The 27859-nt window shown below is 38.0% G+C and overlaps 2 protein-coding genes across 2 annotated transcripts; both read left to right on the top strand.

Moving 5' to 3' along the window:
- Nucleotides 1-1692: 1692 nt before the first annotated feature.
- LOC132097095 (DNA-directed RNA polymerase III subunit RPC4-like) lies at nucleotides 1693-22871 on the top strand. The gene is made up of 9 exons (XM_059502723.1): nucleotides 1693-1828; nucleotides 2475-2635; nucleotides 2729-2772; nucleotides 2883-3037; nucleotides 19146-19267; nucleotides 19762-19915; nucleotides 20067-20317; nucleotides 20410-20562; nucleotides 21517-22871. Exons 2-9 carry the CDS (start codon nucleotides 2480-2482, stop codon nucleotides 21625-21627), a joined length of 1146 nt encoding a protein of 381 aa, XP_059358706.1. The 5' UTR covers nucleotides 1693-1828; nucleotides 2475-2479; the 3' UTR covers nucleotides 21628-22871.
- Nucleotides 22872-23401: 530 nt separating this feature from the next.
- On the top strand, nucleotides 23402-27465 carry LOC132097094 (gamma-glutamyl hydrolase). Its single transcript, XM_059502722.1, is given in 10 exon segments — nucleotides 23402-23699; nucleotides 23889-24003; nucleotides 24465-24515; nucleotides 24692-24776; nucleotides 24961-25099; nucleotides 26178-26284; nucleotides 26608-26701; nucleotides 26787-26924; nucleotides 27017-27083; nucleotides 27085-27465. Coding segments are annotated over 10 exon segments (939 nt in total). The 5' UTR covers nucleotides 23402-23605; the 3' UTR covers nucleotides 27134-27465.
- Nucleotides 27466-27859: the final 394 nt, after the last annotated feature.

Here is a 27859-nt window from a genome sequence, read left to right as displayed (position 1 = left end):
TTTTGAACGGTATAGTGCATATTGTAACAAAAGATTTCTATTTTGAATGAATGCTGTTCTTTTTATTTTTCCAAAAAATAAATAAAAAATGAAGCAGCACAACAGTTTCCAACACTGACATACTGATTTCTGAAGGATCGTGTGACACTGAAAACTGGAATAATGATGCTGAAAATACAGCACTGGTTTATAGGAATAAATTATATTTTAGAATATATTCAAATAGAAACTTATATTCTAAATTGCAATAATATTTCACAAAATTAATTTTTTGAATGTATTTTGATCAAATAAATACAGTCTTGATGAGAATAAGAAAAACATTAAAAACATAAAAAATGATTATTGAAAATAAAATACTTCATTTTCATATAGCCTTACAATGGTTGTGATGTGAACATTGAGTGAGTGTGTGTTCATGTATCTCCCACCCCTCTTGAGATGCAGATGGTCTGTAGAACAGGATTCACTGCGTGACCATTTTTATTTTAGGGTTTAAAACCATATCTAATATGCTTGCTTTCAGACCCCGAATCTGAGTTTCATAAACAAACTCAAGAATAAGACTTAAAGAGCTCAGACTCTGCAGGAATACACACACACACACACATGCACACAGAAATGAAGCTGGCTTGAGTCTAGAAGCAGCGAGCGCACTATTCACCATTACACTGAGGACCAGACTACACTGATTCCACTGTCACGCACTATAACTCAAGAACATGCTCGTGTGGATCTGCTATACTGATATCAGCGTCCGCTCCAGCATGTTATTACTCAAGGACAGGACCATCTGATGCTCCAGCCTACAGAGGAACTCACCAAATGCTGCACCATATGGTCACACACACACACACACAACGACACGTCTGACTGAAGCTGTGTGAAGGTCAGATGATCCAGAGCCGTGTTTCTGACTCACTGTGATTGATGGATCACACAGATGACTTGAGTTTTCTCAGGATGGAGAGTAATTAAAGGACCACAGATAATTAAAACACAATAGACCCTGACACACATGCAAGGACAAGCGTCCTCAGAGATGTGCACATTCTGATTTGTCATTTGAAATGTTCTTCTGAGTAGTGGACATGATTGAGATTGTTTAGTATATTGTTATCATATAGATGTGTAGCAGAAAATAACTGATTATATACAGTAATTATAAAATAATTTACTTGTTTAAGATTAATTTTCCTGTTCTGCCTGTATGTTAGTGATGTTTCTTCTTCTATAGAACATAAAAGGAGATATTTTGAAGAATGTAATCAAACAGTTGATGGAAGCCATTGGCTTTTAATAGAGCGGGGGAAACACAGTGGAAGTCAATAGGGACCAAAAAGTGTTTAATTTCCCACATTTATCGAAATATTCTTAAATATTTAACATCATTTTATTTTATTCTGAACCTGGTTTTATCCTCACTTTAAACATCAAAATGTATATATATATATATATATATATATATATATATATATATATATATATATATATATATGTGTGTGTGTGTGTGTGTGTGTGTGTGTGTATATGTATGTAGTTTATTTATTTACTATAAAATTGATTGTGCTTGTTTGACATGTGAGTGGTCCCGTGTTGGTTAAGCCTTTTAAAAAACATCTGCGTAAAGTGGTGCAGATTTGACGTTCACCAAACACAGCACTGTGTCACGCGGGTCAAAGTGTCATTACACGTGAAACTCCGCCTTAAACAAACTTACACTAGATATCATCATCATAAAATCTGGATTTCGTCAGTAGCTCGGTTGTATTTTGCAGTACTTAGTAAGCGGTGTTTGAGGAATCTCTGCACCAGAGGAAGCGCTCTGGTAAGAGTCCAGTCATGAGTCTGAGTGAGTGTTTGTGTTTGTCTCGCCATGTGTTCGGAAGCGTGCGAATACCGCTTTCTGCTGGACATGTGTGTATTAATACATGTGTGGGACTGATGTTCACACAGTAACGTGGCGTGTCATCATCTTAGACAAAAAATCCGAATGTGGTAACGTTAACAATTTGTACGGAATATCTCTAATCATAATCTGGAACCAATCCAAAATGATCCTAATGGGGATTTTTACTGTGTGTGTGTGTGTGTGTGTGTGTGTGTGTGTATACATATATAATATATATAGTTCAGTAGTCTCTAAGTTCCGTTGGAATGTTCCTTCTAAAATCAATTTTATTTCTCCGGTTCAGTAATTTCACTTTAATGGCAATGAATAGGCTCTTTTCATTGCCATTAAAGTGAAATGACAGAACATAAACATAGGAGCCTCAGAAAATGCTCACTTTAGAAGGAAATTTTAAAAGGTTTTGGACTGGAACAGAACAATGGCATTTAAGCATTTGCTAACAAACCGATGCCAGTTTCTCATAAAAACCATTTGCTTATAGATGATTTGCATAAGCTTTTCTCAAAGCAAATGGAGTTTGGATTTCAAATTGACTTGTTGTAACCCTCTCTCCTTTTGTCAGTGAGGATGGAGAGCTCTGGTGACCCAAGTGGTCCTCCACGGACGCCGCATGTAGGGGGAGCCAGAGGGCTGCCGATGGGCCGTCGTCTGCCTGCTTCAATCTCTCCGGGACGCCTCCCCACGATGCGCTCCAGAGACCTCACATTAGGAGGAGTCAAAAAGGTCACCATACATAGCTGAACATTACAGTCACGCAAGACATTTCAGATGCGTCATGCTGTAACTCAAAGTGACATCTTCTCATTTGTCCTGCAGAAAACCTTCACGCCCAATATTATTGGTCGAAAATCAAAAGAGGAGTGAGTGTCAGACTCTTTATAATTGGTGTCCATTTACAATCAATATAGAAATTAATCAATATATCGTCAATAATTCATTGGATGGTGTTTTTTGTTTTACTTGGCTGCAGATTAAAGGCTGATGAAAGAACGAGACGGGATAAGAAGGATGTGGATCGAGGTCGGCAGCGGGACGGCCGAGGGAGGGGCCGAGGTCGCCCGGAGGTCATCCAGTCTCATTCTATCTTTGAGCAGGGGCCTGCAGAGATGACGGCCAAGAGGAAAGGTAAAGCAGGTCATCAGGGAAGGATCTGAGAAATCCTTTGGCCAAGTACTGAGATTCGAGCCAGAGCATGTTATTAGTTACACTAAATGGCATTAAAGCAGTAATGCTTGTTTTGTGCCTCACAGCACCTCTTAAATATAGCGAAATCACAGTAACACACCTTTGAGAACAACTAGCGTGCTGTGTTGTACAAGTACTGTACAATTTATAAACATAATTAAATGATATCAAAAAGCAATAACAAATAGATAAAAACTCATTAGATACAAATAAAAGCATGCAAGATAAACCATAAACCGCTTTATAATCCCAATATTCTCAGGCAACAGCATAGGCTAAAGAGAGTAAATGAGTGTACAACGTGGGAGAGGTCTCATGGAAACTGGAATTGCATACCACTGTTTAGGATCTGCAACTGCGAAAGCTCGGTCACCCTTAGTCTTTAAACGGGACCAGGAACAGAAAGAAGAAGTTAGCTACAAGAGCAGAGAGATCTTGACACAGAGTATGTTTTTAAGGAGATCAGCAGTATACTGAGGTGCTAGCCCATGCAGAGCTTTGTAAACATACAGCAAAACCTTAAAATCGACTGTATTTAACTGGTAACCAATGCAAGGAAGTGAGAGCAGGAGTAATGTGCTCTCTGTTCCTAGTGATTGTCAGATGTCTAGCTGCCGCGTTCTGGACCAACTGCAAATTATGTATAGTGGAATGAGATTGACCCATATACAGGTGCTGGTCATATAATTAGAATCATCAAAAATCATCAAAAAGTTGATTTATTTCAATAATTCCATTCAAAAAGTGAAAACTTGTAAATTATATTCATTCATTACACACAGTCTGATATATTTCAAATGTTCATTTCTTTTAATTTTGATGATTAAAGACTCATTTCATCGGGTCCACCGCCTGGCCCTAAGTTAACTTCCGGTCTGTGTTGTGTATATCGGTCTGGCTGCAGTGCCTTCTACAAACGCAGTTAAAGTTAAGGTGATGAGTAGACTGAAGTTGGGCTCAGGTGGTTGTGCTGTGGGATGTGTTTCCCATACATTTATTTATTTTTGGAGACTCGCCACGCCACGATAAAACTGATCAATTTTCAAAAAGGCTTTGTTGAATAAACATGAGTAACCTCACGTACTGCACGTTTAATAATAATAATTCCTTACATTTATATGTTTAAATATCAAAACGAGGCACGGGTGTTTTTATATCACTATTTCTGAAGGAAGACTTGCATTTTATATGCCTGATAACGCAGCGTTTGTGAGCGTAGCTCTGCTTTGTTTACAGCTGTTACTGGGGAAACCTCTATTTCTCGTGCTTTATGCATCTCCTGATTGTGAATTGTGAAACAAAACCCATTCAGAAATGTGGGGGAGATTCACAAAGAGTGGACTGCAGCTGGAGTCAACTCTTCAAGAACCACTACACACAGACGTATGCAAGACATGGGTTTCAGCTGTCACGTTCCTTGTGTCAAGCCACTCTTGAACAACAGACAGTGTCTCTCAGACAAAAAGGACTGGACTGCTGCTGAGTGGTCCAAAGTTATGTTCTCTGATGAAAGTTAATTTTGCATTTCATTTGGAAATCAGGGTCCCAGAGTCTGGAGGAAGAGAGGAGAGGCACACAATTCACCTTGCTCGAGGTCCAGTGTAAAGTTTCCGCAGTCTGTGATGGTTTGGGGTGTCATGTCATCTGCTGGTGTAGCTCAACTGTGTTTTCTGAGATCCAAGGTCAACGCAGCCGTATACCAGGAAGTTTTAGAGCACTTCATGCTTCCTGCTGCTGACCAACTTTATGGAGATGCAGATTTCATTTTCCAACAGGACTTGGCCCCAGAACACAGTGCCAAAGCTACCAGTACCTGGACTAAGGACCATGGTATCCCTGTTATTAATTGGCCAGCAAACTCGCCTGACCTTAACCCCATAGAAAATATATGGGATATTGGGAAGAGGAAGAGGAAGATGCGATATGCCAGACCCAACAATGCAGAAGAGCTGAAGGCCACTATCAGAATAACCTGGGCTCTCATAACACCTGAGCAGTGCCACAGACTGATCGACTGCATGCCACGCCGCAGTAATTCAGGCAAAAGGAGCCCCAACTAAGTATTGAGTGCTGTACATGCTCATACTTTTCATGTACATACTTTTCAGTTGGCCAAGATTTCAAAAAATCCTTTCTTTGTATTGGTCTTAAAGGGTTCGTTCACCCAAATATTAAAATTATGTCATTAATGACTCACCCTCATGTCGTTCCAAACCCGTAAGACCTCCGTTCATCTTCGGAACACACTTTAAGATATTTTAAGATAACGAACAATAGACTGACTCGTTCACGAGTCAAGAACCGGTTGTATCGGTTTCGGATCACCAGTACTTCTCTCGGACAGTTCGATTCAATAAACCGGTTGAAGAAACCGGTTATCCGGTTCTTTTTGTGCTCGACGTAATGGCGTCATTGGCGATGATTGCCCTTGATTCAAGCCTTCGGTTTACCCGCACTCATAACATTAGCACAGAATCAGTTCAGAATCATTCACCAAAAGAATCAGTTCAGTTCAGACGCTCTGTGTGTCGGTCTGCTTCACGTTGAATCACACATGCGCAGTATCATCAGCTCCTCGGTTCTCGAATCGGACGAGTCCGACAGAAACGGTTCTTGACTCGTGAAAGAGTCATTATCTGGCTTGGCTCGGTGTTCATCTTCAGTTCTCTCTTCACAGCAGTTCAGTCAGTGTACTGTTTGAGTAAATGAATTACTCCGGGATATTGGTTTGTTTTAACTCAGAGGGAGTGTCAGCCACATTAAAAAAGTTAACAGCTTAAGTCATTTGTGGATTAATGCGTATTGGAGACACGAAACGTTTAAAACGATTCAGTTTGATTTGGTGAACTGGTTCAAAAAGATCCGGTTACATCGAATGATTCGTTCGCGAACCGGATATCACAAACTGCTTTGTTTTGAACTATTTCACAACAGACACGGAAGAGAAGACTATGCTGAATAAAGTCGTAGTTTTTGCTATTTTTGGACCAAAATGTGTTTTCAATGCTTCAAAAAATTCTAACTGACTCTCTGATGTCACATGGACTACTTTGATGATGTTTTTCTTACCTTTCTGGACATGGACAGTATACTGTACATACATTTTCAATGGAGGGACAGAAAGCCCTCGGACTAAATCTAAAATATCTTAAACTGTGTTCTGAAGATGAACAGAGGTCTGGAACGACATGAGGGTGAGTCATTAATGACATAATTTTAATGCTTGGGTGAACTATCCCTTTAAGTAATGTTAAAATTTTCTGAGATACTGAATTTGGGATTTTCCTTAGTTGTCAATTATAATCATCAAAATTATAAGAAAGAAACATTTGATAAACAATATATCAGTCTGTGTGTAATGAATGAATATAATATGCAAGTTTCACTTTTTGAATGGAATTAGTGAAGTAAATCAACTTTTTGATGATATTCTAATTATATGACCAGCACCTGTATATTGAATTGCAGTAATAATGTAATATATACATGGATCACTAATTCTAGGTCTTCCTTTGAGAGGAACAGTTTTAATTTGGCAATGGATCTGAGAGGAAAGAAGCTTACTTTGATGACAGAATTGATCTGTTTGTCAAATGATAAATCAGAATCAAACACAGCGCCTAGGTTCTTGACTCTGTTGTGCAGTGTTAAAGTCAGGGAACCTATTTGGTTTCCAATATTAGTGACACAATGAAGATCCAGAAGAAATGGTCTCAGTTTTGTCTTCAATAAACTTTAGGACTAGTTTTCTGACAACTACATTTTAACTTCCTCCAGACAGGAGATAAGATTTATGATGGAGTTTCCATTGCTAGACTTGACAGGAAGATAAAATTGGGTATCATTAGCATGACAGTATATAGTTAGAGACATCATATCATATTTCTGAAAGATAGAGCCAAGAAGAAGCATGTATAAAGAAAAAAGCAGAGGACTCAAAATAGAACCTTGTGGGACACCACATGTGATCAGTGTTGAGGATAAATTGGGCGTACCCATATTAACTGACAATGTTCGACCTTTAAGATATGAGGAGAACCTGCTTAATGCAACCCATTGGGCTTACCCATATTAACTGACAATGTTCGACCTTTAAGATATGAGGAGAACCTGCTTAATGCAACCCCCTGAATGCCAACTAGACAATCTCAATCTCTCTAGACGATTTAATACAATGGAGTGATCTATTGTGTCAAATGCTGCACTGATATCTAAAAGAACGAAGACTACTCCGTCTCCGGAATCCAAGCAGCCTTACTTCCCAGCAAACATTCAGACGTCTTTTGACCGTTGAAAAGACGTCTGTCTGACACGTCCCGTCATGGTTGAAAAATAGTTCCAAAATGAAAGTTGAACCGAGGTCTTTGACGTCTTCTGGACGTGAACTGCACCGTCTTTTCTGCATGTCCCTGAATGCTAAATGCATCGATTTCTGGACGTCGTCATCTTCTGGATGTTTAAATGCGTTGCTGCATAGTTTAAGTGTATGTATATATAAAAAGTCCATAAAAAGTCTTAATCAAGTGTACATCACAAACAAGAACACTTTATTTGTGGACATGTTCTGTGCATGTTCTGATTTAGGCCATTTTATTGTTTTTGAACAGTTTAGCATCTTGTTAACCAAACTAAAATACCAATTACAAAATACTGAATTATTATATAAAGAGATAGTTTACCCAAAAATTCTGTCATTTACCCACCCTCATGTTTCAAAACTGTTTATGTTACTCCCCTCGAGTTTAACAAAGGCTCAAGTCGTTCCTGGGTTTTAACGGGCATTTATTTGGTGACATAATCTTCAAACATGTCTTTACATGTTCCTTTATATTGCCATATTGCCGTCAGAACTGGTATAAATAAAGTACAGAAAAAACATAAATTAACAGTAAATTGTAAGCATATTTTGCAGACAATACTAAACGAAATCACATAGAAATAAAGTAATAAAGCATACATTTATGTCATGTAAAATAATATCGCAATTGGCTTGGTACAAACAAAGTATCGTGTAATACAAATAAATGACAAAGAAAGAAAATATACCTCATTGGCCGCATGATCCCGAGAGGATAAACTTAGATGAGGAATACATCTTCAAACTTTACATACACAACTTATATGGAAACTTTTAAATCTTCTTGGGGCTTTTAGACAGCAGGCTCGCAAACCGAAGCACATTTCTCTCTCTGCTCTTAGCAAGTGCACCCATTTAGCGTCCCCATAACAACAAATAATAATTTCCATGTGGAACAAAAAATAAGTTCCCCCTTTTTTCACAAGGTTTTTAACAAAAGGAAAATAAACATGAAATTATTATGTATTGACCATGATACATTATCATATGATTTTTAACCCTTTTGTATTTTAACTGTGAACCATATTGAACTGAAATATATGTATGTTTTCTTTGATGGCAGCTACACTCCCACCAAATCACTTGTGAGGCAATATTATTGAGGATTTCATTGTCAGAAGTAGGTTGGGTGTAAGAGGCTGGGGACCTGTTGGGTCACTGAGTAAGTGTGCTGTCATAGGTCGGCTGTTGATGATTGCCATCACTTCATAAAGATACGTTCGTAAAGATGAACTGTCGAGTGTTCGGGATGATTGATCCAGAATGGAAGTTAACACACTTCTGATTGTCCGGATTTGCCTTTCCCAAACTCCGCCCATATGGCTAGCAGAGGGAGGGTTCATGACAAACTCACAGCCTAGTTTTTTAAGGCATTCTTGATCCATTTCCTTTACTGCTTCCAAGAATTCACGTCTTGCTCCAATAAAATTGGTGCCCTGATCTGATTGGAGTTGACGAACATTTCCACGTAGGGCAATGAAGGCACGAAGTGAATTTGATGAATGCATCAGTTGATAGATCATCAAGTAACTCTATGTGCACTGCACGAGAGCACAAGCATGTGAACAATAGTCCATAACGTTTCAGCTCTTTTCGGCCTTCTTTGATATAAAATGGACCAAAACAATCCATCCCACAATACGTGAAGGGAGGAGTTGACTCCATTCTCTCACGCGGCAGGTCTGCCATTCTCTGTTCTTCTGTGTGACGTCTAAACCTTCTGCACTTGACGCAGTGGTAGATGACTGATGAAACAGCTTGACTACATCCGAGGATCCAGATGCCATTTGATCTCAACTCATTTATGGTCATGGGACCTCCCACTCTAAGAATACCCCTGTGGTCCAAGAAGGGATTGAGTCGGTACAGCCTACTGGTTTTGTCTTTGGTCATCTCCCTTTGTGACTCAAGATCATTGATCTCTTTGGAGAAGACTTCCCTTTGTACAATGAGCATGATGGTAAATTCTGCATCCTGTCTTTCCTCGAGACTTGTGGCTTCATTGGTTCTCTGTATTTTTCCCTTAAACTCCTTGAGAAATCTTTGGAGTCTGGCGATTGCTTTCACTAGTCTTGTCCAGCTTGAAAACTTAAGAAAGCGATTAGTGAGCGAATCTGTTGTTGTTGAGGTCTGGTGCACAATGACCCTGCGCACTTCTGGATCTTTGACATCAAGTTCTCTCACCTTAATCTCACCGCTTGGAAGCTCTTCCTGCCAGAGAAATTCTGGACCACTAAACCAATTGGAAGCGATGAGCTCTTTTGCCTTAAGCCCTCGTGACGCATGGTCAGCAGGATTGTCTTCTGACGTCACGTATTTCCACTGGGTTGGTTTTGTACTTTCCTTGATGCGCTGTATGCGGTTAGCTACGTAGATATGAAACCGTTTTGCATCATTGGTGATGTATCCTAAGACGACGTTTGAATCTGTCCAGAAGAACTCTGGGGCATCTTCAAGCTCCAATTCTCCTCTGAGCATGTCACTTGTGCGTACTGCTACAACTGCAGCGGACAGCTCGAGTCTTGGCACCGTGGTTACCTTTGTGGGGGATACTCTGGCCTTGGCCATGACTAGGATGCAGTGTATCTGTCCTGTTATGCTGATTGCTCTTAGATAAGTACAGACTCCATACCCCGTGACACTTGCGTCAGAAAAATGGTGGATTTCATACTTGTGAACTGGTTTGAAATCTACTGGTAGGTAGCATCGCTCAATCTTGACATTGGCTAAGTTCTGCAGATCCAAAAGCCAGGACTCCCATCGTGCCCTTAACTCATTTGACAGTGGCTCATCCCAGTCAATCTTCTCATGACACATTTGTTGAAGTATTTGTTTCCCGAGTAGGACAAAAGGCGCCACAAAGCCAAGTGGATCGAAGATAGAGGCAACTGTGGACAAAACTCCTCTTCTAGAGAGAGGGCGCTCATTCACGACTACCCGAAACTGGAAATGGTCTGAAGAGACACACCATTTGACGCCTAGAGCTCTCTCAATCTGTTGTTCGCCAAGAGCTAGGTCTTGTTTAATAACTGTCTCTGCACAGTCTTCCTTTGGGAGGGATGCCAATACTTGTTGGCTGTTTGATATGAACTTATGAAGTCGCAACTTGCCTGTGTTGCAGAGTTGTCTTACTTCATTTACCAACTGGATAGCCTCTTCTTCTGAGTGGACACTTATTAGGCCATCATCCACATAAAAGTTTCTCTCAATGAAACGGATTGTGGCTTCACTGAAATGACCTTGCCCTTGAGCTGCGATGTACTTGAGGCCGTAGTTTGCGCAGCCGGGTGATGAGGCGGCTCCAAACAGATGGACACACATACGGTAGACAGAAGGGTTTGAGTAGAAGCTCCCGTTGTCCCACCACAGAAAGCGGAAGTAGTCTTGATCTTCTGGCTTGACATGGAATTGATGAAACATGCGTTCTATGTCGCCGCTACTTGACCCTTACGAAACCGACATAGAACACCTACCAGGTTGTTGGTCAACTCTGGCCCGGTGAGCAGAAAGTCATTTAATGACACACCTTCGTACTTTGCCGAGCAGTCGAACACAACTCTTATTTTTCTAGGTTTCTGGGGGTGGTAGACCCCATGGTGAGGGATGTACCAGGAAGGGCTTTTGTCCAGTTCGTCAGGTGGAACCTTTTTCGCATCTCCACGTGTTATTGTTTCATTCATGAATGTTGTGTAGTCTTTGTGGTATTGCTTGTCTTTCTCAAATCTTTTCTTTAGACATTTGAGTCTGTGTTCAGCACAGATTTTATTGTTTGGCAGATTTGGTCTGTCCTTCTTAAAGGGCAAGGGCAACTCGCAGTGACCATTTGCTTTCATTTTCACTCCTTCCTCCATTATGGAAATGAAACGCAGATCCTCTTGGGAGAAATGAGAGTCCTCCACGTGGCGTTCATTGAAATCGGACTCCAGTACTTTGATCAGATCTAGTGATGTGACTAGCTCTTTGACTCGAGTACGACAGACGTACATGACTTCATTTGTTAAGGGGGTTGGTGACTGAACAGAAGGTGTCACTTCGTGGACTATGACTCTGTGGCTGCTTCCTATAGCGTCACCATAATCCACACAAGGATCAGTACCGCCAACTATAGTCCAACCAAGGTCTGTTCTTTGAGCGAATGGTTCATTGTCCTTCCCTGACACCACTTCTCTGGGTATCAGAGCTTGCGAACAATTGTACCCTATAAGCAGGCCGACATCACACTCTATCATGGGAGCGATCTCTTCAGCAAGGTGCTCTAGGTGAGGCCATGCTCTTGCTATCTTAGGTGTTGGAATATGACTTAGATTGGCAGGGATAAAGTCTCTTGTGTATGTCATTGGGAGGGGGATTCTCTTGGATGTGTAGAAGCCTCTGACTTGTAACCCAAATAACTTTTGACTTGGAATGACTGTGTCCCTGGATGACAGTGTAGAAAGTTTCAACTGCACTTGGTACCTTTCTGTGACTAGAGTGTCCGCCTTTTCTAGAAGAACGAAAGTGGTGTCGCTCTGACTGTCCAGAAGAGCATAGACAAGAACCTCGTGTTCTGGATTGCTTGTTGTGGATAACCAAACTGGAATGATTGTGGATGTGAGATCATTCTTAGCGTTTTGTACAACACGATTGGATATTGCCTCGTTTGGGGTTTCTGTACTTGGTTGTTTGGTTTCCCTTGTGTCCTTGTGTTCCTTGTTAGAATCCTTTGTCCTTTTGACTTCCTTGTCACGTTCCTGATGTAAACATGTTGGATGTTTTCCTTTGCATGTGTTACAAACACTTCTCATTTCACATTTCTTTGAATGATGTCCAGGGCTGAGACATCCAAAACACAAGCCCTTTGTTTGTACGAACTTGACTCGCTCAGTAATTGACTTGTCCATGAACTTTCGACAAACATGAATTCCATGGTTTGGCCTTTCACAGAAGATACACTTCTTAGTGTCTGGTTTCTCTTCTGAACTGCTTGCTAGCACCTTGGCACCAACACTTCGGGTCTTTAGGGTCTTTGTTTTCTCACAGTCACTTGTCTTTAGTGCATAAAGCGACGTTACTGGATTGCACGCTATCTTGGCCTCTCTTGTGACGAAGTCGACAAAGTTGCTGAATGTTGGAAATGACCCGGTTTGTTCTTGTGTCTCAATGACTCTTCTATTCCAGCTTGCTGTTAACCAATCAGGAAGCTTGCTGAGCATTTTCTGGTTTTCACTGCAGTCGTTGAGAACTTCAAGATTCTTAATCTGGAACATTGCTGCTTCACAGCCTCTGAGAAAGTCTGAGAACTCGTAGTTCAGCACTGTCCTTTGGTCCTATCCTTGGCCATGATGTGAGCTTATCCCTGAAGGCTTTGGCGATTACAAATGAACTTCCATACCTTTCCTCCAGAATGTCCCATGCTGCAAGATACGCTGTGTCCGTCCCCAACAGGAAATAGCCCTCAATTGCTTTCTTTGCTGGCCCACCAACATACTTGCAGATGTAGTAGAACTTTTCATTTACTGGGATGTTCTTCCGGTCTATCAGGGTTTGAAAGGACATTTTCCAATCTTTGTATTTGAGTGGATCTCCAATGAAGACTGAAGGTTCTGGTACTGGTAAACGGCTTATGTTGATTGACTCTGCTAACGCTCTGGCTAATGCAGTAGTGCTATCTTCTTGTGTAACATTGGTTGCATGTTGCCGGCTTGTGGCCTCTCGTGACACAGTGTGTTGTTGCGGGTTAGCAGTGGGTTGTGCAAGATGAAATTCAGGCAAACTAACCAGGTAAGGTGCAGCTTTCTTTGTCTTGGACTTACTGTGTAGAAGGTCTGATATTTCTTCATCTGAAGTTGATTCTTGTTCATAGACTTTCAGACGTGCTTTGGCAGCTTTCATTTTCTTGACGGTTTCTAAGCGTTCTATCTGCCTGCGCTTTTCTTCTAATGTCTTTTGTTTTTCAGCATTTTCTGCTTCTTGATGTGCAAGTCTTTTTCTGGTTTCAGCTTCAAGATTTTCAAGCTCCCTTTGCTCACGCTCCATTTCTTGCATCACTTTCAAGGTTGCTTCTGTTGCTGCCAGTTCTGCTGCTGCTGCTTGTTTCTTCACAGATGACTTACTTGAATGGCTTGAACGTGTGATTGCACTACTCGCGCGTTTGGACCCGTGAGATGCTGCTGATTGGAACACCGAGCCAGCCTCACTCCAGTGAGTTGACCTTTTAGCTGGGCATTTACCACTTTCCTTTTCTTTAAGAATCTCTGTTGCTTGTTCTATTATCCTTACAGAAACAGCATGACATGTGTCTACTCGGCGACGGGTATCACTGTCAGGAGTGTCGTAACTGCGCAACTCGTGATAGGATTGCTTTACTTCTCCTGAAGCATTTTGGACCCTTACGATGTGATCCTTTAAGCTTGCAGTGCTAGATACATCAAGTGCTCCCTTAGCTTGTTTGGCAGTCACTTTCCATTTGTCATAATTGGTCTTAAAGCAACACTGAAGCTTATTCATTCTTTCTTCATGTAAAGCTTGGCCCTTTTCAGTAAGCTTTCTGGTTCTTTGGCTTTTTCTCAAAGCATCTTCTTCAGCTGCTTGACTTGTATTTGCCTCCTGCTGTGGACTTGAGTTTACAATTTCTTCATCAGGGCTTGCTTGCTCCTGCAACTTCACAGATTCGCTTCCTTGGACTTCAGGCTCAGACATTTCACTACTTGAGCTGATGTATTGTCTTAAGGTCAGATTACTTGTGAGTTTGTAAGGTTACCTAAATTATTGTAATGAACTATGGGATATAATACTCTTTAACTGTAAATATGAACTCTGTTAGAATTAACTTAAAAATGCGTTATAAACACCTAAATGCAAATTATGCACTGTTCTCACCTTGTATGAAATAAAGAAATGGCCTTCAATGTCAAAGAAAACCAATATGACTTGCCCTTTAAAAATGCCTTAGTGCACCTTTAACTTAGCAAATAACTTGTGATTAAACTTGCAATTAGTTTGTAATAATCACCTTACAAAGGAATAAACATACACTTAAACTTGAATTGCAAACATATAGGCTACACTTCAACCCCTTTTAGCATTTTAGAGTCCCTTTAAAGTTAGCAGGATTAAACTACTACTTAACATTTAACTTGTTTAAATGTGTTACTTCTTTGTAGCTTGACCCCACGACACTTCTGGACTCCAATTGCCACTTGTCAGGTTTCCCGTGCACGCAGTCCGTGTAGTCTTTGATGCTCGTGTGCGTAGTTAACGATGTAACGAGCTGCTCGTTAATGGCTCCGTTGCAAAAGGCACCGCTCTTCTCCTCCAGCACGAAGCGGGCTGAGTTCTGACTGTTACTCCCCTCGAGTTTAACAAAGGCTCAAGTCGTTCCTGGGTTTTAACGGGCATTTATTTGGTGACATAATCTTCAAACATGTCTTTACATGTTCCTTTATATTGCCATATTGCCGTCAGAACTGGTATAAATAAAGTACAGAAAAAACATAAATTAACAGTAAATTGTAAGCATATTTTGCAGACAATACTAAACGAAATCACATAGAAATAAAGTAATAAAGCATACATTTATGTCATGTAAAATAATATCGCAATTGGCTTGGTACAAACAAAGTATCGTGTAATACAAATAAATGACAAAGAAAGAAAATATACCTCATTGGCCGCATGATCCCGAGAGGGTAAACTTAGATGAGGAATACATCTTCAAACTTTACATACACAACTTATATGGAAACTTTTAAATCTTCTTGGGGTTTTAGACAGCAGGCTCGCAAACCGAAGCACATTTCTCTCTCTGTAGAGTTGTGACGTTCGCGAACGAACCGATTCTTTTGAATGGCTCATAAACATGAACGATGGGAGCCGAGTCGCGGCTGGAGGGGAGCCGTTCTTTCTGTCGTTCTTTTATCCTATGCGTGTTTCACACAGATGCACACAAATGAGCTCCTCCGCGAGACAGAACAGTTGTAGGGGGAGGGGCGCACCCAGCGCAGGCCAACCCTTTATAGCGTGATGATATTAGTTATTAGTTGTGCACGCATCCTTCACGTCCTTCACATCCTGTGTGCCTCTGTCATTGGGTAGGAGCGTTGAAAAAAAAGCTGTTTTGCACAGACATTTATTGCAGCCCACTTTGTTATTGTTCATTGACTTGAAGGGGCTGATGTTTGCAAAGTTTACAGTAGTAATTGTATGTAGTATGTAGACATTTCCATTTTATTTATTCTAACATTAAATATTTTTTGTTTTCTATCAAAATGTTCTTGTGTGATAACAATGTTCTTGTGTGATAACAATGTTCTTGTGTGATAACAATGTTCTTGTGTGGAAGTGTTTGTAGTAAAAGCTGTTTTGCACATAAATTCATTGCAGCCGGCTTTCTTTTTGATGTTTATTCGTGAGTAGGTATTGTATGAATAACATAAGTCAACGTAGCTTTACACACACACACTTTGTACTAAAGGTAAATCCAAAATAGTGATGTCACTGTCTAAGCAGAGGGATTTGTGCAACCCTATGGAATATAGTCCACACATGACAAATGAGGTAATAATCAATATTTCAGAATAATTCAAACTCAGATATTGGTGTGTGATATCTGAGTTTTAATTATTTGACTACAAATCTCACCTCATCATTCTTCCCAGTGATTATTTCCAGGATAAACTGAGATGCCCCCAAGCTGGCTTCTTAAAACTGACTAAATATTTAAAAGAGCCAAAAGAGCCGTTCTTTTGAACGGCTCTTTGAAAGGAACGGATCGCGAAGATCCGGATCCCCTCAAAGAGCCATAAATCCCATCACTATCTCTCTGCTCTTAGCAAGTGCACCCATTTAGCGTCCCCATAACAACAAATAATAATTTCCATGTGGAACAAAAAATAAGATCCCCCTTTTTTCACAAGGTTTTTAACAAAAGGAAAATAAACATGAAATTATTATGTATTGACCATGATACATTATCATATGATTTTTAACCCTTTTGTATTTTAACTGTGAACCATATTGAACTGAAATATATGTATGTTTTCTTTGATGGCAGCTACAGTTTACCTTTCAATGTTCTGACTATATTGTTTTCACGTTTGCTTTACTGGGACAATGATGAATATTAATCTTCAAGATGATAAAAATCTATTTAAAAAATTTGTTTTTCAATGTAATCTTTGTATCCATTTTGGATTTCTGAAAAAGGTTTACAGGCCTACCATTTTCGTCAGAAATATGATTTAATGACGGTCATCACTGAATAAAAAGTGCTGAAATACTCAATCTTGAAGTCCATTACTATTGTCAATTTTTTTTATTTTTGCAGTATTTGTTTATTCATGTTTTTAATATATAATAATATAAATCAATATTATTTATTTAATTGCATTTATTTTTAAATACATTAATCATATAAATAATATTAAGAATATTATTAATATTTGAACGTGGAATAACCTTCTTGTAGGAGCCATTGTTGTCATGACAAGAAAATCATAAAACATATAAGACCCTCATCATAAAATATGTTCGAAATTATTGCTATTTATAAAATCAAAGTAGCGTAAATGATTTTAAACTGTATAGAACCAACATGAATTCAGATATTACATTTCTGAGAATGCGTTCACATGTGTTCTACTAGAATGTTACAAGATCTCACAATCCATTAACTACCATTGTAGGAAAAATTATTATGATCGTTAAGATGACGAGATGTGCTTGGTTACAAACATTCTTTCAAATATCTTTGTGTTCAGCAGAACATAGAAAGTTAAACAGGTTTGAAACATGAGGGTGAGAAAATTATGACTATTTTCATTTTTGTGTGAACTATCCCTTAAACACATTACAGACGTTTGGCTCATTTCTTGTAACCTCCATCCTCAACTCTTCCTGTAGCGAGCTTCAGGTGTTCTGCCATCGCTGCATCCACTTCAGAGTCTCCACCTCTTCACAGCATCTGAGGGAAGAGAATACATTTAAAAAATAAATAAATAAATTTGAGATAAATGACATGCACTTTTTTTCAAAATATCTCTATTGGTCTACAGCTAAAACAAAATTGGAACAAGATGCATGAATCATGAATGAAAAATTAAAAAAAGGTAATCAACATGCATTAGATTTTATTTGTATTGTATAAACCTACTAACTTTAGCTAATTTTAGCCATACTCAGTGATTTTCAGTTGACCATGTGGGCATCATTTCTCTCGTTTCCTTCGTGTCAAACAAGTAAAACTCAAGCACGTTAATCAAATAATACAAAATGTACTTACCCAACAGTAGATTTTATATAATATATATCGATACATCTCCCTCTTCGAGTCCTATCTTCTCCTCGGAACCGGAAGACCGCGAGATCTCGCGAGATAATCTATCCTATCGCGGGATTTTGTAAAATCACGAAATATATTACTATGTTTTGTGTCTACATCTTAGCAGCATCATTTTGGCAATTACATCCAACTCGGACTGAAATGGTGACCGGATATATATCTGTTTTACATGTATATGCATAGATTCCATAAAAATAATAACAACGAATACACAAAACAGGTTGAAATAATGACTAAATTGCAGCGTCGCTTTGCAATCCCTTAACCACACTGGGCAGTTTGTCATTATAATTTATTTAAACAAGAAAAAGTAAATATATTTACTTTTCATACAATTTTTTTTCCCCTGCTAGTCTTGCTTGGACGTCTTTTCACAACCGTGACTAGACGTGTAAAAGACGTCAGTGGACGTCTATTCACAACCTCTTTAAAACCTCTTAAAAACTACTTGGTGCACTTTAATTATTGCAGTATTAATCAAGGTGTAAGCACAGCTTTTGCATATTCCACAAGGATTTCACAGAGGGTCATGATGGACGTGTAATGCAGGTGTAAAAGATGTCACATAGTGACGTCCTCTCACATCCGATTCACAACACGGGTAAATATTGAACTACACGTAGCTAAAAGTCAAACAATTATACATGCAACCCCATAGAACTATAGACATGTACAAACATATCTGAATGCATTTTTAGGAAATGTTCTGTGTTACATATTTCTACCGATTGATGCCGTCCTACCGCAACTTTTTGGCCGTGGACAGGATGTCGGAACGATGTTTGCTGGGTTGAGGCTGTTTACAGTCAAACAACTTGACATTCAGATCTTTTTCAAATATCTGAGACACTAGACTCACTGATATAGTTTAATGAAATGCTGACTGGCAGTAATTTGTTCCGATTTTAAGTCACAGGTGTATGTACACTACTGTTTAAAAGTTTGTGATTGGTACGTTTTTGTTTTTGAAAGAAGTCACTAATGCTCACCAAAACATTGGTAATGCATTTATTTCATTAATAGTACAGTAAAACATGATCCTTCAGAAATCAATCTAATATGCTGATTTGCTGCTGTTATCAAGCTGCAGCTGCTTTGCTTAAAACGTTTGTTGAAACCATGATGCATTTTTTTTCTCAGAAATCTTTGATGAATACAAAATTTCGAAGGAACAGCATTTTTAAAAAAAAAAATCCGTTTAATGCATCCTTGCTAAATATAAAGTAAACATTTGAATGGTAGTCTGTATTTATTTACAATGGGTTTGAATGTTCATGAAAAAATAAACTTAATTAAATAACATTTAATTAATTAATATATTTTGTGACATGTCTTTTGTATCCATGCTCTCTTAATGTGTTTTATTTGATTAGGTGTATATGATGATACCAGAGAAACAACAAACAGTGGCCCTTCACCTATCATCAACATCAAAAAGGGGAGAGAGACCGAAGAGGAGACCAAAGAAATCCTGCGCAAACTTGAGAAGGACAATGTGTGTTTAAAAAAAAACGAAACTTGTTAACTTCTAATTAACTTATTAACACAATTTTATTTATAATAATTAATCATATTGTTAAATTGAATTCTCATTAATGCATTGACAAAGTTTGATTCACATTACTTTAATACAATAAAATAAAGATTTATTCTTTAAATTGTAAAATATTATACAACATACAAGTTAATTGTACAACTTTTTCATGGATGATGTAAAAATAAAAAATAGTAAATTAATCAATAGAATCACCACGATTGGGAAGGTGCTTTACACTGATGGCAATTATGTGGAAAAATGTGATCAAGTCATGATGCAAAAACATAATGGTCCTAACAACAGGCTTAATTATCTGGCAAAATATAATTAATGTTTCCCCTCTTTTTTGCAGTTTGTTTTCATAGTGAAATATGTCCTTGACCATGCTTTCATTTTATGTTTTTTTTAATGAAAAATAATCCAGTCTCAAGCCTTTGGTTCTGTGTGTGTAGTTTCTGGATGACCCTCACCTGAGAGGAGAAAGAGGAAGCTGTCCTGTGCAGCTGCCACTGGCTGTGTCGGGATGGGTCTTCAAAGAGGAGTTTAGCGAGGAGACCTCAGACCCTGAACCGATGAGCACAGACAGCGCTAGAGCTGAAGTGAAGAGTAGGAGAAACTTCATCAAACATGCACAAACTAGCAAACATATTCAAGTGTGGTCACTTTTCAAGTTGCTCTGCCAAATTTCACTGGCCAATTTCATACTCAAAAGTTGGTCATATAAAAAAATTGAAAATTTAACCCTGTCTTGCTTCAGTCAAGCAGGAGCCTTTGGATATTCCTGAACCGAAGAAGGCGGAGCCTATATTCAGGCAGCCACCCTTGGCTAAACCTGATTTGCTGCCTGATTTACTGGAGGTGTGGAATCACTGCAAAGAGGAGGAGCTTCTCTTCATGCAGCTTCCTGACTGTCTGCCAGGCCAGCCGCCCACCAGTGACGTCCGGCCCACCAAAACAGAGGTGCAGTCGAGCGACGGACAGGCCATGATGCAGAAGACCGAGACTCAGGTTGCCGATGGTTAGGTTTAGATCACAGATTCATGTTAGTTTTCGCATATACTCATGCATTTTTTGTTCTCGTGTGCATGTGTTTTTTTCAGGATGAATCTCAAGATGAGAACACCTGTTGTCTTAAGGATCTACAGGAGGGTTTGGTGGGAAAGATGCTTGTGAGGAAGTCAGGGAAAGTTCAGCTTATACTGGGTAACGTCACCCTGGATGTGGCCCTGGGAACCCCCTGCGCCTTCCTGCAGGTCAGTTACACTCTTCAGTCCAGTGTGTCACCCTCAGACCATCCAAGAAATAGGTGAGTTTGTTTGTTTATTGGAACAGATTTTGAGAAATTTAACATCAGAGCACTTGCTGACCAATGGATCCTGTGCAGTGAATGGGTGCCGTCATCCATCGAAAAGATGCGTGTTTATTAGAAACAATTTAATCAACACATTTTTAAACGTCAAACTGTTGCTTCCAGCTAAAATACGAGTCCTTTATGCATTATATTGCGTTCTCCAATGAAAAAGTCATCTTGTCTGAATCAGGAGAGAGATATGCACAGATCAAACAACAAATACAAGTGAACTCAATCCAAAACAGTTTTAGAAGTTGGTGGATTTTGATGCGAGAGGACAACTTGGGATGGATTCTTCACTGGAGGAAGCGTTATTATGGATTATGGCCAGAAGCAACTTTTTAAAGTTAAAACGCCTAAATTGATTTGTTTCTCACAAACACACAGCGTTTCGCTTCACATGGTGTTAACTGATGGACTGGAGTTGTGTTGATTATTGTGATGTTTTCTCATTCTGGCGGCACCCATTCACTGCAGAGGATCCACTGGTCAGCAAGTGATTTCATGATACTGTAAATTGTTCCCATGAACAAACAAATTCATCTTAGGCCTGAGGATGAGTACATTTTCAGCAAATTCTCATTTTTGGTGAACTATTCCTTTAACCTGTTGGTGGGGAATCATCCATTGCTGGGATAAAGATGTTATAACAGCATTTGAAGATCCAAAGGCTAAATAATGTAATGAAATTGGTGACAAATGCTTTATAAGCACATGACCAAGCAGTACTCATCATGGGACTTTGGGTTTGAATCTTTACTTGCAATTTATACACTATTTATCTTCTTCATGTATGTCTTAAACTTGCTCTTAGGTTTGTGTAACATCGTCTGTTGTTCTTTCTGTGTTTTTGTAGGAACTGGTCTCAGTTGATACAGAGGGCAAGAGGGGAGACATGTCTGTGCTGGGACACATTAAACACAAGTTGGTTTGTTCACCGGACTTCCAGGCTCTTCTGGAAAACTAGCTAGAATCTCCAATAATTCACTTCAGTGCTGTAAATCAATTTGAGGAAATGTTCCCATGCACTATCACAGATGGACAACTAGGAGAAGACATGCTGGAAAAAAAATGTTGCTAATGTTGTTACATTTAAACTAACTGCTTTTGTTCAAGTCAAATATATTTATGTATTTTTTATTTTAATTTAATATGACTGAATCAACCTGGGTTTTTAAAGGTCCACTTTTTACATTGTACATGCATACATAGTCTGATTTAATTGTGTTACTAAACAAGTATGTTGTATTTAATTTAATAAAACATTAATAGGGTTAAGGAGAATGAACACATAATGAATTACCAGATAGCCTACTTAGATTATTACCACTAAAATAAAATAATAAAAACTGCTGTTACTTCATAAACTGTGATATGAAGAATGATCAGAAAGAACTGCTCCTCGTGAAGGGACTGTTGCTCAGTTTTGCTAATATGTCACCGTGACACTGTACTTCTGAACTACACGGCACTTGCTTTATAAAAGCTTTAAAAACAAGAAGCTGAAGTGACACTATGAGAAGTCGTGGCAAATGTGACATTCACAAGCATCTTCCCTTTATTGCAGATGACTGCTCTTTTGAACTTTGTTCATCAAATAATCCTGAAAAAACGTATCATGGGTTCCACAAAAATATGAAGCAGCATAACTGTTTTAAACATTGATAATAAATGATAATGATAAAAAAATGTTTCTTGATATCATATTAGAATGATGTCTGAAGGATCATGCATCAAAGGAACAAATTACATTTGGAAATATATTAAAAGTGTAAAATTGATTTACAATATCATTGTTTTTACAAAAAAAAAAATTACATTTGGAACAGGAGCTATTGTATATTTGTAATGGGCTACGTATTCTGTATAAATATGATAAGAATTGCACACTCTTGCACTTCAGGGAGTCACTAACTGTAATTCTTCACAACTAGTGAATTTCATATTTTATTGACTATATATTTAGATATACGATGGGGTCATGAGAATGCACTGCATAGAATCCCACTGTGCAATCATGTATTTATTGACTTCTGCTGTGGGACTGTACAGTAAATAACTAGTCAACTCACGAAGAGTCCTATTATTTTATTTTATGACTACCTAAATCTGAATGATTTTCTGCTGGGTTCAACTAATTGCATTTATATATTTAAACTGTAATGTATTTTTATTTGATTGCAAATACAAAAATAGACTAACTGCTCGACATCGGCTCACATATATAATTTTGTTAATAAATACTCTTTAAAAAAATTAAGTTTGCTAAAGTGCACTTTTTCATTATTAAACACTTTTTACTTTTAGGTGGCTTTCCAACTAAAACTGTTTACACAAAACATGCAAGTTAAAACTCATTTTGATTTCTTTTTTTACTTTATGCATTTTTTTTTTTGGTGCACGGTTGTTTTAAATGCTACAATCATTTGAATAATTTCCATTGCTACTATGTTGCTATGAAAGTTTGTTTGTGGAAAAACCATAGTCTCGAAGAATTGCATTTTCCACCCTCCTGAAGTCGACGAAATTCAGACTGAGGTTCACTTGTGGATTATAAATTTATATAAAGCCATAGTCTAGATTGCTGATGTCCTTGTATTTCACATTGCACTTCCTGATAAACGCTGGCCGTGAGATCGCTTTGGAAAATACAAGTTCCTAAAATCTTCAGGAACTTCTGGTCTCGTGTGTGGAGAATGCGGCTGCAGTTTTCGCCAACTCAACCAACAACTTAGTATTTAACCAAACAAACTGGCATAAGCGGTATTTAACTACTGATGTAAACCTGTTTTCCTTCCTTCAAAAAGTACAAACCCCGCCCATCTGATGACTTCCTTCCTAACTTTCAGTTCAGATACTATATGGAACATATATAAGTGAAGGAGCACTGGGTCGCAGCTGGTTTTCTGTGGACCGGTGTGTGTGTGTGTGTGTGTGTGGACAGAATGGGCTTCAGCGCGCTCCTGTGCGCGTGTGTTGTAGTTTTGTGCAGCGCAGCTCCGGTTAAACTCCCGCAGAGAAACAACAGACCGATCATCGGTAAACCTCTTACCCCCACACTGTCTGTATGGCAAGAAGATGTGTGCACTAAAGTTTTTCGATTTGCAAAATTAGATTTACTTTAACAGACTGAATTTATTCTTATTCATAAATAACAACAATAATCACACGCTATAAGTGTCCAACTAACCTTTAAGCCACGTGACTCGAGCATAACTCTGTCTATAGGGATTCTGAAGCAAGAGGTTGACAATGAGTCAATGAAAAAGTTTGGAAAGACGTACATCCCTTCATCATATGTGAAGTACATTGAGTCCGGGGGAGCTAGAGTTGTGCCGATTAGGTAAGTTTTGTGTGTTTGTTAGCATTAGGTTACGATTCATGTTTAAAATTCGATTAATCGATTCCAGTAACACCAAAGTAGGCTATGTCTTCATGAAAAAGAAGTACACTCTACATAAATATGCATAATATACTTACGTGTGAAATTAATGTTTTAGGACACTTCATGTTAGGCAAGTTTATTGTATTATACTTTACATTTATATTAGGCTAAATACAGTTAGTTGAACATACTGAGAGTGCTTTTTGACCCACGTTAGGGATATTTTTAATAATTACTTCTTCTTTTTTGTTTGAAATGAATGTACAGCAAATGTCAATTAGTGTGACTGAGTGTTTCATTTGGCCCAAATGAACTGGGAAGGGGAACTGATTCAGAAGAGTCATATTAATAATATCAACCATACAGCAAATCCATATTCAAGATGTGTAATTTCAACGATCACACTTTCTTTGTTACAGGCTAAACCAGAGTTTGGCAGAGCATGAACAGATCTTCAGGTCAATAAATGGGTATGTTGGGTATGGGTATGTTGTCCATCTTTCTTTCAAAGTCTATCATGTGGTGTTGACAAGTCCATGTCTGAATGTAACTTGTAAGCTGAATGTAAGCTGTGGTTCACATTAATGCAATAATATTTCACATACAAAGATCATTTTTGCATAAACTCCCTGTCTGTCCCAATCAGTCTTCTTCTCATCGGAGGCGCTGTGAATCTGCAGACATCTGAGTTTGCTCACACCGCTGGGATTTACTACAGACTGGCCCTGAAGGTGAGGGAATTACAGTGTATCCTGAATAAATTAATTGTTAATAAAATGATGTTTTTTTTTTATCATCAACATTGTTTATTGGAGCAGTTGGACTTTATCATGTGTCATTACTGTATCTATTTTGGGACTAAACTGCTAGACGTTACCAATAGTCTTATCCAGAGTTGTTTTTGTGCCGTCTCAGGCGAATGATGAAGGTGATTTCTTTCCCATCTGGGGAACATGCCTGGGATTTCAGCTGCTCACGGTGCTGGTGGCTGGAGAAAACCTGTTGAGTAAGACAACTGCAGAGAATGTGACTTATCCCCTCAACTTCACCGCAGGTACTTCATCCAAATACATGCTATAGCCAATGATCAGTAACATTTTCAGTTAACACCATCCACTTTTTTATTTTTGCCGATTATATATTTTTTTATTATTGTGATCAATGGTGCCATGAAGAAACTTTAACATCCATGGAATCTTTACATTCCATAAAAGGTTCTTTTAAAGTGGAAAAGTTTGGGGTCAGTAATTGTTTATTTTCTAATACTGTTATTCAGCAAGGATGTGATAAATTGATAAAAAAGGGATAGTAAACACTTATATGGTTAAAAAAAGATTTCTAATTTGTTTTATTCATTGATGAATCCTGGAAATGTCTCACGTGTACAAAAGAAAATGCTAAGCAGTACAAAACTTTTCAAAATTGTTGATAAATCATCATATTATTCTAGGGCTGCACAATTGATCGAATTTCTAATCGCGATTACAATTACAGACGCCACAATTACATCGTTCAAAGCATCAATTAATTGTTCAACAAAGTCCACTTATGTTATCCTGAATGCTTAAGATGCTTTTTTTCTTTCAAAATGTCATCTAAGTTTAATAATATAATACCATGCATATTTGTACCTTTTTTAGAAGAAACCAATCAAATTTGACATTTGAGACTTAATAATATAGAAAAGCAACAAAAGTTTTTCAGTTTGTGTTTTCAGCTTGTTTATTGTCATAGAAAAATATGGCATGCAGTTGCATCAAACGAAGGTGTAAACATCATTCATTTAATCATAATAAATCACAGTTACAATTTCATATAAGAATAATCAACAATTATAATTTTTGTTATAATCGTGCAGCCCTATATTATACTGATCTCTGAAGGATCCTGTGACACTGAAGATCGTAGTAATGATACTGAACATTTAGCTTCGCGTCACAGAAATAAATTATATTTTAAAGTATATTAAAATAAAAAAAATCATTATTTAAAATTTTAATAATATATACATTTTTTTTAATAAAATAAATACAGCCTTGAACTTAAGAGACGTCTTTTAAGAGAATTAAAACATATTACAAGCCCAAACTATATATATATTTGTCAATTTTCACATTTGTTTCGATTAACAGAGGCTTCATCCAGTCGTATGTTTACCAGCTTCCCATCTGACCTTCGTAAAGCATTGTCCCAGGAACCGCTAACTGGAAATTTCCACCATTATGGAGTGACCAAAAAGGTACATCTTTTATAAGCACACCATATTCATTTAAATACTTCTAATTAAAATAACAAGGAAGGAGCAATAGACCTTAGTCAGGGTAATGCCATAACCACTAGGCTGTGAAGGATAGAAGTACAGTGCATTCAGATGACAAAAACAACATAAAACAGATTAGAACGTTGTGTGTTTTAACAGCTGTATGTGTTCTAGGACCTTTATACAATATGAACCACTGTAAAGACACTAAGCCTATCCCTCACATCCCTCCGTGTTAATTCAATATGATGTCTAACCAGAGTACGGTCTATAATGTAAAAAGAGGTCTTCCTCTTTTTCAGGCATTCATGGGAAATGAGAAATTAAGTGGCTTCTTTTCAGTGCTCTCCACAAACATAGCACAGAATGGCCTTGAGTTTGTATCTACCATGGAAGGTAACAAAACCAGGCGTTTTTCAAACTTAAAACAACCTATACAAGCACTCATACACAGTGTGGATGAAATATCATTGGCCTGCAGGCAGGAAGCACCCTTTCTATGGGGTACAGTGGCATCCGGAAGTGAACCGCTTTCAGTGGGACCCTCGTTTCAACTTTCCTCATTCCAGCAATGCTGTGCGCGTGTCGTCCTTACTGGCTGAATTCTTTGTTAATGAGGGTAACTGCAGTCTCATACTTTACTTATTTATGTGTTTGCTTGTTCCTCATTTCTATGAATTGGGATAAAACAAATACATGTGTGTATTTCAGGAAGGAGAAGCTCCCACCGCTTCAGTGAAGCAGCAGAAGAGAGCAGCGCGCTCATATACAGATACAACTGTGTATGTGGCAAATATCTCTGCATATGAACAGTCTTATTTCTTCTGAGAGGCACAATATGGGAGGACACTGAACAAGACAAAGAAAGAAAAGAAGATATTTCAGACAAATGTACCCCCATCACAGACCTCATCTCATTTTAGGAATATTGTTTTTAACTGAGAGACAATTCGAATAATCAGTGTTTTATTAAATGATTTTAAATTTATTTTAACACTCATTAATTATGAAGATGGTTACATATTTTATTCCTTTCAAATAGAATAAATATTGTATTATGCATGTTTGTTGCTTTATGTGCCAGAAGAGGGCAGTATTTTCATGTTTATGACACAGTCTATTGCTTTTCCCTCATGTTGTTTTGTAAAATAGTCTATAAAATATATTTTTAAACACACACACACACACATATATATATATATATATATATATATGTATATATATGTATATATATGTATATATATATGTATATATATATGTATATATATGTATGTATATATATATATATATATATATATATATATATATATATATAAAGTTTTATGTATATTTTACAGTATTACAGTAGGCTATATTAAAGTACATACACAGTATATCACATTTAAACTAATATTTTCATATCTTCAAAGGCTTAAAAAATGCTTCAATAAAAACTAAAAACAGAATTGAGCACTGTGGCAATCAGTCAGCTCTGTGTAGATAGATATTTTGGCACCACAACGTCACAGAGGCACCGGGGTGCTGTATTGTGTATTGAGGCCCTCGAGATGAGGA

Source organism: Carassius carassius, chromosome 21, assembly GCF_963082965.1.
Source record: "Carassius carassius chromosome 21, fCarCar2.1, whole genome shotgun sequence".
Classification (NCBI taxonomy): Eukaryota; Metazoa; Chordata; class Actinopteri; order Cypriniformes; family Cyprinidae; genus Carassius; species Carassius carassius.
This window is presented reverse-complemented; position numbering and strand designations above follow the sequence as displayed.

Bases quoted from the DNA above. Each gene is read 5' to 3' on its own strand.
- LOC132097095 (XM_059502723.1), top strand. From the start codon at position 2,480: ATGGAGAGCTCTGGTGACCCAAGTGGTCCTCCACGGACGCCGCATGTA. The intron at 2,636-2,728 runs GTCACCATACAT...TTTGTCCTGCAG, and splicing joins CATTAGGAGGAGTCAAAAAG to AAAACCTTCACGCCCAATAT. The intron at 19,916-20,066 runs GTAGGAGAAACT...GTCTTGCTTCAG, and splicing joins CGCTAGAGCTGAAGTGAAGA to TCAAGCAGGAGCCTTTGGAT.